This window comes from Trachypithecus francoisi, unplaced genomic scaffold, assembly GCF_009764315.1.
Source record: "Trachypithecus francoisi isolate TF-2019V2 unplaced genomic scaffold, Tfra_2.0 Lachesis_group16, whole genome shotgun sequence".
In the NCBI taxonomy this organism is placed as follows: Eukaryota; Metazoa; Chordata; class Mammalia; order Primates; family Cercopithecidae; genus Trachypithecus; species Trachypithecus francoisi.
The window spans coordinates 13,732,090-13,745,222 of NW_022681461.1; the positions used below are offsets into that span (position 1 = coordinate 13,732,090).

The window sequence follows — 13,133 nt, forward strand, 5'->3', positions numbered from 1 at the left end:
CGCCTATAATCCCAGCACTTTGGGAGGCCGAGGTGGGCGCATCACCAGAGGTCGGGAGTTCGAGACCAGCCTGCCCAACATAGTGAAACCCCGTCTCTACTAAAAATACAGAAAACTTAGCCGGGCGTGGTGGCGCATGCCTGTAATCCCAGCTACTCCGGAGGCTGAGGCAGGAGAATTGCTTGAACCCATGAGGTGGAGGTTGCGTTGAGCCTAGATGGCGCAATTGTATTCCAGCCTGGGCAGTTAAGAGCGAAACTCCATCTAAAGGGCCAGGCGTGGTGGCTTACAGCTGTAATCCCAGCACTTTGGGAGGCCGAGGCGGATGGATCACAAGGTCAGTGGAGATCCAGACCATCCTGGCTAACACAGTGAAACCCCATCTCTACTAAAAATACAAAAATTAGCCGGGTGTGGTGGCACGCGCCCATGGTCCCAGCTACTCGGGAGGCTGAGGCAGGAGAATCGCTTGAACCCGGGAGGCAGAGGTTGCAGTGACCCGCGATCACGCCACTGCACTCCAACCTGGGCGACAGAGCATGACTCCGTCTCAAAAAAAAAAAAAAAAAAGTCCTGATAGTTGTTACAACATGACTGCAGCTTGAAAACATTAAGCAAAAGAAGCTAGACACAAAAGGTCATATACTGAATCCTTCCATTAATAATGAAATGCCCAGAATAGGTAAATCTATCATAGAGTCAGAAAGTAGATTAGTGGCTGGCTGGGGTTATGGGGACAGGGGAACTGGAAGGAATGACTGCTAACTGGTTTGGGGATTTTCTTTTGGGGTTATGAAAATGTTTCTGAACTATACACAGAGGTGATAGTTTAATGCACTGTGAACGCATTAAACGCCACTGAATTGTGAGTTTTAAGATGGTTTATGTTATGCAAGTTTTACTCAATAAAAATAAAAATAAACTGAATTGGTAGCTAAGATATTGAAACACAGTGTGGAATCGTTCTCATTCATTTCACGAACCCGTGGAAAGATGCTTGCGCTCAGGCCTCACAGACCAGTGCCAGCGCGTTAGCGGGACACAACTCGGGTTTTCAGGGAAGCCCGGGAGCTGGCCTTCTGCGGACTTCCTGGGGACGCAGGACTCTTGCGCACTGGCTTGGGGGCGTGGCCAGGTTCGGGGGCGGGGCCAGGACGCGGCGACCCGGGGAGGACGCGGCGCGAGGCGGGCTTCGCCGGTTGCCATGAGAACCCGCGACAACAAAAGACGCGGGCGGCGGCGGCGCGGCGTGGCAGAGCGAAGCTGAGGAGTCCAACGCTTGCCGCCAGGGCCCTGGGCTGTCCCGAGCCGGTCAGTGCGCGGCGGGCCTGGCCGGGCGGTGCGGGGAAGTGGGGCGCCCTCCCTTCCGCGGCACCCGCCCTCCAGCCCGCCGCGCCCGCGCTCCCAGCCCGCCGTTGGGACTAGTAGGCGCCGGCTTGGGGTCTGGGCCGCCGCGGGGTGGGAGCCAGAGGGTGGGCGGTAGGGGCGCCAGCGAGGCCTATGGGGGGGCCCGAGGGGTCTGGGGTCAGTAATGGGAGCCCGGCGAGCGACTGGAGGCAGAGCGTCCCTTCCGGAGGAAGCTGGCTCAGCCCTGAGGAGCGGGGAACGGGGAACGGGGATCGACCCCAACGCGGGACCCGGCCCCTCGGAGCGCACCCGATGTTCGTCTCGTGTAGCTTCACGGCGTGAGGTGCGACGCGAGGGCCACCACCACCGAGCTCTTTGTTTTGTCGCAGGCGTCTTTTTCCCACTGTAGAGGTTGAAACTTCGGCGCCTTCAAGCCCAGGAGTTCCCTCCCTCGGAGGCAGGTGCTGTAAAGAGCAAAGCGCCCAGATTCTTTCTTTGAAACACCTTTTAAGTAACACGGCCGTCTCCAGTGTTGAAAATCTTTATTGTTTGCCCTTCTTTACTCCTTTGTCTTTACGCATTTGGGGCCTTTTCTGAGCTCCTTATGCGATTTACTCTCCATCTACTGGGAAGTTTCTTATGAAAATAGTTAACAAACCACACATTTAAGACAACCACTGCTTTCTGGGAAATCAAGGGGACGGGATGGTAGCGGTTTTTGGAGACACTCATTCCTGACCAGTGACATGACATGAGGGATTAAGTATTTTTCTTGCCTTTCCTCAGATTTGAAAAACCCATTGAGTATACTTAAATACGACCAGCCAATCAGATTTCGCCTTTTTTGTCATTTATTGGTGACATCATACGTATGTTTCTGATGACTATAATTGATCAGAATCTGAAGAAGTATAAGTGCTATGGATTGTGTAAAAACTTTATTTCTTGTATATTGATGTTTTACAAGCCCTATGTTTGTGCACCCTTATTATTGTTTGTTTTGTTTTGAGACAGGGTCTCGCTCTGTTACTCAGGCTGGAGTGCAGTGGCATATTGCAGCCTCAACGTTCCGGGCTCAAGCGATCCTCCAACCTCAGCCTCCCAAGTAGCTGGGACTACAGGTGCGTCACCACTACCTGGCTCATTCTTGTATTTTTAGTAGAGACAGGGTTTCACCCTGTTGCCCAGGCTGGTCTGTAACTCGTGGGCTGAAGCGATCCACCTGCCTCTGCCTCCCAAAGTGCTGGGATTACAGGCATGAGCCACCGTGCCTGGCCCCGTTATTATTTTTTTTTAATGCTTAGAATAAGTTTCAGTTGTCTTTATAACCAAATTGTTTATAGATATTACCATTAAAAACCCCAAGAAATGAGGCTGGGCATGGTGGCTCATATCTGTAATCCCAGTACCTTGGGAGGCTGAGGCGGGCGGATCTCTTCAGCCCAGGAGGTTGAGACCAGCCTGGGCAACATGGTGAAACCCCATTTCTACTAAAAATACAAGAATTAGCCTGGCGTGGTGCCTGTAATCCCAGCTACTTTGGAGGCTGAGGCAGGAGAATCACTTGAACCAGGAGGTTGAGGTTGCAGTGAGCCGAGATGGTGCTGCTGTGCTCCAGTCTGGGTGACAGAGCCAGACCTTGTCTCAAAAACAAAACAAAACAAAAACCCAAGAAATGAAAATATCCCAATTTGGCATTTTTTATTAGCAACTTCATTGGAAGCAGTTAGGTTTGGCTTAACATCGTCCATGAGTTTTGCTTTAATTTGATGGGATACAAAGAAATAAACTAATCTGTATGGTGACTTCAAATGTTGGTTTTCAGAGACATTTGGAAGAATTAACTCAGCATTCCTGCAGCTGGAAAAGTTTCCAGTACCAAATGATTGTAGAGTTCTTTAAGATCCAAGAAAGGATTTATCAAACACATGAGCATTTTTTTTTCCAGTGTAAAATTCATTAGAATGATTTTAAAACTGCTAAGGTTAGGTGTATCTCTCTGTTTTAGCCATTAAAGATAGTTTGTTGACTCTCTTTTGGGATTTCACAGCCCAAGGGACCTGTTATTTTTTTACTCTCAGGGGACTTTTAGAAGAGTGATGTTAATTTTTTTTATTGTGATCCTCTTCATGCCATCTACTCACAGAACTACAAATGCAGAGTGCCATTGCAGAGTTTTGTTTTATTTTGTTTTGTTTTTGACAGGGTCGCGACCCTTTTGGGATCAAGGGATCCTCTCACTTCAACCTCCTGAGTAGCTGGGACTACAGGCACGTGCGCCACCATGCCTGCCTAATTTTTTGATTTTTTGTAGAGACAGGGTTTCTCCATGTTGCCCAGGCTGGTCTCGAACTCCTGGGCTCAAGTGATCCACCCACCCACCCTGGCCTCCCAAAGTGCTGGGATTACAGATGTGAACCACTGTGCTGGGCCACGTTTTTTTTTTTCAAGGGTAGTGAATATTAATATTATCAATTCACTGTTATTAGTGTTATTAATAAAATGTTATTTCAGTCTAGTTGTCTCTGTTACTTAATGGTAATCTTCAAGACTCAGCAGCTTCTCCAAAGAACCTAGCCTCACCTCAAACTCATTACTTTTCATCATCTGCACTTAAACATTGTCATAGATTACTTGTTAAATTTACTATAAGCTTTATCCTTCCAAAACTGAACATTTGTATATAAGTTTTTATGCAACGCAGTGTTTTCATTTCTCTTGGGAGTGGAATTCTTTTGGGAGTTTTCATTTCTCTTGGGAGCTGGGTCAAGTGATAACTGTATGTTTAACTTTTTGCGGAAATGTCAATCTGTTTTCCAAAGTGGCTGTACCATTTTACCTTCCCACCAATAGTGTATGAGGGTTCTAATTTCTTTACACCCTGCTAACACTTATGGTCTGTCTTTGTTATTATAGCAGTGCGAGCGGATGTGGATTGGTATCTCTTTGTGGTGGTTGTTTGTTTGTTTGTTTGAGACAGTCTTGGTGTATTGCCCAGGCTGGAGTGCAGTGGTTTGATCTCAACTCACTGCAACCTCTGCCTCCTGGTTCAAGCGATTCTCCTGCCTCAGCTTCCTGAGTAGCTAAAATTATAGGTGCCCACCACCATGCCCGTCTAATTTTTGTATTTTTTAGTAGAGACAGAGTTTCACTGTGTTGTTCAGGCTGGTCTCAAACTCCTGACCTCAGGTGATCCTCCCACCTTGGCCTCCCAAAGTGCTGGGATTACAGGCTTGAGCCACTGTACCTGGCTAATTTTTGTATTTTAGGTAGAGATGGGGTTTCACCATGTTGTCCAGGCTGGTCTTGAACTCTTGACCTCAGTTGATCTTCCCACCTCAGTCTCCTAAAATTCTGGGATTACAGGCGTGAGCCACTGCGCACCTGGACTCTCACTGTGGTTTTGATTGCATTTTCCTGATAGCTAATGATGTTGAGTATCTTTTCGGGTGCTCATTATTCATTTGTATATCTTCTTTGAAGAAGTGCCTTTTCAGATGCTTTGCCTGTTTTTAATATTTTTTAAAAACTTTTTGAGTTGTAATAGTTATTTAGGCCGGGCGCGGTGGCTCAAACCTGTAATCCCAGCACTTTGGGAGGCCAAGACGGGCGGATCACGAGGTCAGGAGATCGAGACCATCCTGGCTAACCTGGTGAAACCCCGTCTCTACTAAAAATACAAAAAAACTAGCCAGGCGAGGTGGCGGGCGCCTGTAGTCCCAGCTACTCGGGAGGCTGAGGCAGGAGAATGGCATAAACCCGGGAGGCGGAGCTTGCAGTGAGCTGAGATCCAGCCACTGCACTCTAGCCTGGGAGACAGACCAAGACTCCGTCTCAAAAAAAAAAAAAAAAGTTATTTATATATTGTAGTTGCAAGTTCCTTGTTAGATTCATGTCTTGCAAATATTTTCTCCCATTCAGTGAGTTGTCTTTTCACTTTTTTTTTTTTTGAGGCGGAGTCTTGCTCCCTTGCCCAGGCTGGAGTGCAGTGGCGCAATCTCGGCTCACTGCAAGCTCCACCTCCAGGGTTCATGCTATTCTCCTGCTTCAGGCTCCTGAGTAGCTGGGACTACAGGTGCCCGCCAACACGTCTGGCTAATTTTTTTGTATTTTTAGTAGAGATGGGATTTCACCGTGTTAGCCAGAAGGGTCTCATCTCCTGACCTCGTGATCCACCCATCTCGGCCTTCCCAAGTGCCCAAGGGATTACAGGCATAAGCCACCGCGCCCAGCCGTCTTTTCACTTTCTTGGTAGTTTGCTTTGAAGCACAGAGTTTTTAATTTCGATGTCCAGTTTTTCCTTCCCTCCCTCCTTCCTCTCTCTCTCTCTCTCTCTCTCTCTCTCTCTCTCTCTCTCTCTCTCTCTCTCTCTCGTTCTTGCTCTGTTGTCCAGGTTATGTGCAGTGGCGCAAATACAGCTCACTGTAACCTCCGGCTGCTAGGTTCAAGCCAGCCTCCCGCCTTAGCCTCCGAAGTAGCTTAGACTGCAGGTGTGCACTATCATGCTGAGCTGATTGAAAAAAAAAATTTCTTTGTAGACATGGCGTCTCACTATGTTGCCCAGGCTGGGTCTTACTTATTTTTTACTCTATACTTCATCTTTATTTTTTTGCTTTTATTATTTTTGATTGACACAATCATTGTACATTTTTATGGGGTACAGTGTGATTTTTCAGTACATGTATACAATGTGTAATGTTCAAATTGGTATTTTTTATTTTATTGCTTTTGGTGTCATATCTAAGAAATTATTGCCAAATTCAAGGTCATGAAGAGTTACTCCTATCTTTTAAGAGTTTTGTAGTTTTAGTTCTTATGTTTAGGTCTGTGGTCCATTTTTGGTTAACTTTTGTATATGATGTGAGATAGGGAGTCCAACTTCATTATTTTATCCATTGTCCCTTAGCCATTTGTTGAAAAGACTATTCTTAGACTTCAGTTGAATTGTTTTCGCACCTTTGTTGAAAATCAATTGCCCATAAATGTGAGGGTTTATTTCTGGATTCTCAGTTCTATTCTGTTGATCTATGTGTCTATCCTTATGCCAGTACTACACTATCATGATGACTGTTGCTTGGTTTTGAAATTAGGAAAGTGTGAGTCCTCTTACTTTGTTCTTTTTCAATAATGTTTTGGTTATTCTGTGTCTCTTGAGTTGTTCTGTGATTTCAGGATCAGCTTGTCGATTTCTGCAAATAAGTCAGCTGAGATTTTGATAGGTATTGCATTGAGTCTGTAGATCAATTTGGGGAATGCTGACGTATTAATATATCTTTCAATTCATAAACATGAGTTTTTTTCGTTTATGTACATCTTGTGCTTTCTTCTAACAGTATTTTATAGTTTTCAGAGTGTATGTTTTACACATCTTTTGTTAAATTTATTTCTAAATATTTTATTCTTTTTGATGCTATTGTAAATTGAATTGTTTTTTGAATGTATTTTTAAGTGTTAGGCTGGGCACGGTGGCTCACGCCTGTAATCTCAGCACTTTGGAAGGCTGAGACAGGCGGATCACCAGGTCAGGAGATCGAGACCATCCTGGCTAACAGGGTGAAACGCCGTCTCTACTAAAAATACAAAAAATTAGCTGGGCATGGTGGCAGGCGCCTGTAGTCCCAGCTACTTGGGAGGCTGAGGCAGGAGAAGGGCGTGAACCCGGGAGGCGGAGCTTGCAGTAAGCCGAGATGGCACCACTGTACTTCAGCCTGGGCAACAGAGCAAGACTCTATCTCAAAAAAAAAAAAAAGCCAGAGTGTTCATTGTAGATGTGGTTATCAATTATTTATTTATATATATTTTTAGCCAGGAAACTAAAGCCGACAATTTTTTTTTTTTTTTTTGAGACGGAGTCTCACTGTCGCCCAGGCTGGAGTGCAGTGGCTGGATCTCAGCTCACTGCAAGCTCCGCCTCCCAGGTTGACGCCATTTTCCTGCCTCAGCCTCCCGAGTAGCTGGGACTACAGGCACCCGCCACCTCGCCCGGCTAGTTTTTTGTATTTTTTTAGTAGAGACGGGGTTTCACCGGGTTAGCCAGGATGGTCTCGATCTCCTGACCTCGTGATCCGCCCGTCTCGGCCTCCCAAAGTGCTGGGATTACAGACTTGAGCCACCGCGCCCGGCCTTTTAATTTTTGATGTATTAATTCTAGCAGAGATCTTCAGAAATAAGTACAACATAATATTTAGAAGCAGAAAAAGCAGTTTTTCTGTTAGTTTTGATTATTTTTGAATAAAAATTTAGTTTTACATTTATATTGACTTATTGAAATTCTTAGAACTATTTTCATGAATTTATTTCTAATGTGGCAAAGAGGAAATGCTATTTTTCAATGCATAGCTATAAAATCTGATACTAATGTTTGTTTTTAATATATGTACAGGCTGGGCGTGGTGGCTCACGCCTGTAATCCCAGCACTTTGGGAGGCTGAGGCGGGTGGGTCACTTGAGATTCGGAATTTGAGACCAGCCTGGCCAATATGGTGAAACCCCGTCTCTACTAAAAATACAAAAATTAGCTGGTCGTAGTGGCGGGCACCTGTAATCCCAGCTACTCAAGAGGCCTGAGGCAGGAGAATCACTTGAACCTGGGAGGCAGAGGTTACAGAGAGCGGAGATCACACCACTGCATTCCACCCTAGATGATAGAGCAATACTCCATCTCAAAAAACAAACAAAAAAAAACAGTGTACAGTTCCTTACTTAATTATCTCCTTGCCTTAATTTTCTAACTCCCTGGCTATTTAATAGTTAGATTAATGAACTGGGAAACATTATTACTGTAGAAATAAAGGCACAATGGAATCCCATGTACTTACCACTTAGCTTCATCATTTATCAACTCATGGACCCCATACTCTAGATTATTTTGAAGCAAACCCAAGACATACTATTTTGTTTACACATTTACAATGTATTTTACAAGACAAGTTTACTTTTTGTAACTGTGTTGTGTTGGAACAAAACCGGTTCTCACTGACTTTGCTTTAGAAGGTGGTTAGTTTATTGGAATAAAAGGAATCAGTAATTAAAATTTGTTTTTTATTTTTGATACACAGGAATCCAGATCTTACATAAGATGGAAGTTTCTCACACTAGATACTGAACATTAAGTAGAAAATCTATTTAGTAAAATCTAAGTTGCCATGGAAGAAATACCAGTAAAAGTTGCTGTAAGAATTAGACCTCTGCTTTGCAAAGAAGTTCTTCATAATCATCAAGTTTGTGTGAGAGTTATTCCAAACAGCCAGCAAGTTATCATTGGGAGAGATAGAGTCTTCACTTTTGATTTTGTTTTTGGCAAAAATTCCACTCAAGATGAAGTTTATAATACATGTATAAAGCCCCTAGTGTTGTCACTCATTGAGGGCTATAATGCAACTGTTTTTGCCTATGGACAAACTGGATCTGGGAAGACATACACCATTGGAGGAGGCCATATTGGTAAGATTCTCATACTCTTTGACTTTTATTTGTGATGCTAGAAAGAAGCTAAAACATGACCAATACCTGATACGTGGTAGGTGCTTAGCATATTAATTGAATAGTGAAGGAATGAATAATGTAATCAAATGTGATCATAAGATCATCTTTGAAAGGTTTGTTTTTAAATATTGAAGTTTCATTAAGCAATCTAATTTAGGATTATATTTGCTAGAGGAAAGAAGTTTAAGATAGTTTTCAATGGTCAGCCCTTGTTATTTTGAACAGAATCTAAAATAGAGATAAATGAGTTAACATGATCAGATTTTGTGTTCTTTAACAAGCCAGTTGTAAATATTAAGAGTCCCACAGTCAGGACTTAGGGACCGTAGGAAAAATTTACTATGTAGAGTATCTTTTTTTAATATTCTAGCCAGGTTTCTTTTTTAAATTCTGAATACTTTAGGACATAATTTCTCCTGCTTGTAATTATAGTTTGGAAAAGATAGAATCATAGGATCTCATGTAGAGCTGGAGGGAACCTTGGAAATCATTTTAGTTAAGTGTCTGGTAATAGAGTGGGGGAATTGACAGCCAAGTCCTCTGTTAAGATTATTTACTGTATTGGCCGGGCGCGGTGGCTCAAGCCTGTAATCCTAGCACTTTGGGAGGCCGAGACGGGCGGATCACGAGGTCAGGAGATCGAGACCATCCTGACTAACACGGTGAAACCCCGTCTCTACTAAAAACTACAAAAAACTAGCCGGGCGAGGTGGCGGCGCCTGTAGTCCCAGCTACTCGGGAGGCTGAGGCAGGAGAATGGCGGGAACCCGGGAGGCGGAGCTTGCAGTGAGCTGAGATCCGGCCACAGCACTCCAGCCTGGGTGACAGCGCGAGACTCCGTCTCAAAAAAAAAAAAAAAAAAAAAAAAAAAAGATTATTTACTGTATTGATAGCTTTCTACTAAAAGCAAACTTTCGAATAGTGCACATATGCATCATTGTCTAAAGTTGTAGTTAGTATTCTCTCTATGAATAGTGGCTCTCAATATTTTTCTATTTTCATATTTCACAAATGTAAAATACATGGCTTTCAGAAACTTTTTTCTCTAGCTGTTGAGATACGAGCTGAAACAATAAAAAAAATAAAAAATTTTAAAAAAGAAACTTCTCTTATTACATGCATGGATGGGTAGTGGCTCAGGGAGTGGTTGTGTAGTTTGAGGAAATCTTTATTCCAAAGATTAAAATGGAGGAGCTTCAAGAGGCCAATACTCCCCAACTAAAAGAAAAACATCTGTATATTCTGCAGAATTAGGAGATCACAGATACTAGATTGTTTCAGGGTCTTACAATAGAAATAATTCAGTTTTTCTAGTATAAATTGTGGCTTTTCTTTAGGATTGTAGGGATTTTTGGTTTTTTTTGATTGGCAAATGTTTTATAATCCTAATGACCCATTATATGCTTTATACCAGTAGGAATTATACATGTTCAGAAGCTGGTGACTTAATTATAGCTATACTTTTTTTTTTATTAGGAGACCATGAGTACTATTTTAATTTTGTAAGGGAAAAAGTTATTAAAGTTATCTATTCTAACATATTTTAATTGCTCTAAAATTCTTTCTATCAGAAGAAATAGATCACCATTAAGAATATTTTGGATGGTGTTTTCTTTCTACTTTTTTTAAATTAAAGAAATATTTATTATAAGAAGGACTGCAAGTGATGCATAAAAAATTAAACAGGCCGGGCGCGGTGGCTCAAGCCTGTAATCCCAGCACTTTGGGAGGCCGAGACGGGCGGATCACGAGGTCAGGAGATCGAGACCATCCTGGCTAACACGGTGAAACCCCGTCTCTACTAAAATATACAAAAAATTAGCCGGGCGAGATGGCGGGCGCCTGTAGTCCCAGCTACTCGGGAGGCTGAGGCGAGAGAATGGCGTCAACCCGGGAGGCGGAGCTTGCAGTGAGCTGAGATCTGGCCACTGCACTCCAGCCTGGGCGACAGAGCGAGACTCCGTCTCAAAAAAAAAAAAAAAAAAAAAAAAAATTAAACAAGTGACAACTCCTCTCACCCCAAAGAAATAAGTTTGATGCATATTACTCACTTATGTAGTTTTTTTGGTTTTTGTTTGTTTAATGAGACATTATACCTGTGATTCTGTAACTTTCTTTTTGCATTTAACAATGTAAAATATTTCAGTCCAGGCACGGTGGCTCACACCTGTAATCCCAGCACTTTGGGAGGCCGAGGCAGGCAGATCACTTGAGGCCAGGAGTTTGAGACCAGCCTGGTCAACGTGGCGAAACCCTGTCTCTACTACAAATACAAAAATTAGCTGGGTGTTGTGGCATACGCCTCTAATCCCAGCTACTCGGGAGGCTGAAGCAGAGAATTCGCTTGAACCTGGGAGGCGGAGGCTACGGTGAGCCAAGATCATGCCACTGTACTCCAGTCTGGGCAACAGACCAAGACTCTGTCTCAAAAAAAGTTGGATTTATTTTTTGGTGATTAGTGAGGATTTTCTGTTTCCCAGAATGTCTCTATAGGACACCAATTCTGGGTCAGTTATCTGCTTTTTGGTTATTGACCATGCAAATAATGCTTCCCTGCCCCGTCCCTCCCCATCCACCAGTGAATATTTATTGAGCATCTGCAGTATCTAGGTTACCATGCTGGGCACTAGGGCAGAGTGAAACTCTCTTATTTTAAAATGTATTTTACTTTATTTTTAAAACTTTTTTGTAGAGATGGGGTCTCACTTTGTTTTTTGTTTTTGATTTTGCTTTGAGACAGGGTCTTGTCTGTTGCCCTGGCTGGAGTGCAGTGGCACAATCACAGCTAACTGCAGCCTCAACCTTCTGGGCTCAAGAAATTCTTCCACCTCGGCCTCCTGAGTATCTGGGACTACAGGAGCATATCACCACTCCCGACTAATTTTTTATTTTTTATTTTTTGCAGAGACAGGGTTTTGCCATGTTGTCCAGGCTGGTCTCTAACACTTGAGATCAACTGATCTGCCCTGTCTCAGTCTCCCAAAGTGCTGTGATTACAGGTGTGAACCACCATGCCTGGCTTTATTTTTAAATATGATGCTTATCTAGCTAATATTCATTTTCCTGCTTTTCAGAACTTTGGAATTACCTTTACAAGGTATAGCCTTTTCCAAAAACTTTTGTGTACTCTTTAAATACCATATAATAGTTAAATGATAGTTGTTGAGGTATAAAACTTTGCAGGTTTTCTCTTGGAAATGGCTTATTTCAGGAATATAAGACTAACATTGCAAGTTTTATATTTAAGTTATCAAAATACATATTGGAGCTTTATTATAAATATTTGAAATTAAGCTTTTTGATACGTCTTTTAAATTGTGCTTTGTTATCTATTGATGTGGGGCATAACTGAACTATTTCTGGTCAATTATTTATTCTGGGTAATCAAGATTGCTTATCTATGCTACAGTTTGAAAGGTTTAGATATTTCCCACAGGCTGGTTCCTACAAGCTCTTAAAAGGGAATCTTCATTTGTACTGTATTAGAAGAAAACCCATAACTTACTTTACTTACCACATGATGGCAGTCTTGCCTCTTAAATGAGGGGAAGGGCAGCCATCGAAGTTGATGGAAACTTAGATTTTCAGCATGATTGTTGCCAAAAACCTAAATTTTGGTAATCTTCAACTTGGAAGCAAGTTGTTTTTAAGTGTCATTTGTAAGTCAACTGTTTGTTACTTGGAATACATTTTCCATGGAACAATGCTAAAAATGATGGGCAGTTTTCTAAATTAGCCTATAGAAGCTTTTTTTTTTTTTTTTTTTTTTTTTGAGACGGAGTCTTGCTCTGCCGCCCAGGCTGGAGTGCAGTGGCCAGAACTCAGCTCACTGCAAGCTCCGCCTCCCGGGTTGACGCCATTCTCCTGCCTCAGCCTCCCCAGTAGCTGGGACTACAGGCGCCCGCCACCTCGCCCGGCTATTTTTTGGTATTTTTTTTAGTAGAGACGGGGTTTCACCGTGTTAGCCAGGATGGTCTCGATCTCCTGACCTCGTGATCCGCCCGTCTCGGCCTCCCAAAGTGCTGGGATTACAGGCTTGAGCCACCGCGCCCGGCCTATAGAAGCTTTTAAAGTCTCCGTTTTTCCTTCCACTTATTTTAAATTTTATACACTTTTTTTACTATCTTTACAATTGTGATAAAGTACATATAAATATAAATATAAAGATAACCAAACTTATCATTTTAGCTACTTTCAAGTGTAGAGTTCTGCAGCATCAAATATACTAATTATTAATGCAATAATAACCAGTATTTTTAAAATTTTCATCACCCAAACAGTAGCTATGTACCCATTAAGCA

At 42.9% G+C, this 13,133-nt stretch overlaps 1 protein-coding gene across 6 annotated transcripts in view; it reads left to right on the top strand.

Moving 5' to 3' along the window:
- Window positions 1-1,141: 1,141 nt before the first annotated feature.
- The window catches only part of KIF27 (kinesin family member 27), a 92,852-nt gene continuing 80,860 nt past the window's right edge, over window positions 1,142-13,133 (top strand). For 4 of the 6 annotated variants that reach the window (XM_033236963.1, XM_033236958.1, XM_033236962.1 and 1 more), the window contains exons 1-2: window positions 1,142-1,311; window positions 8,406-8,790. In XM_033236963.1, coding sequence (XP_033092854.1) covers window positions 8,493-8,790 — 298 coding nt within the window. In that variant the 5' untranslated portion in view covers window positions 1,142-1,311; window positions 8,406-8,492. Of the gene's footprint in view, window positions 1,312-1,359; window positions 1,809-8,405; window positions 8,791-13,133 lie in introns of those variants that run through there. The other 2 variants (XM_033236959.1, XM_033236960.1) reach the window with 2 other exon arrangements.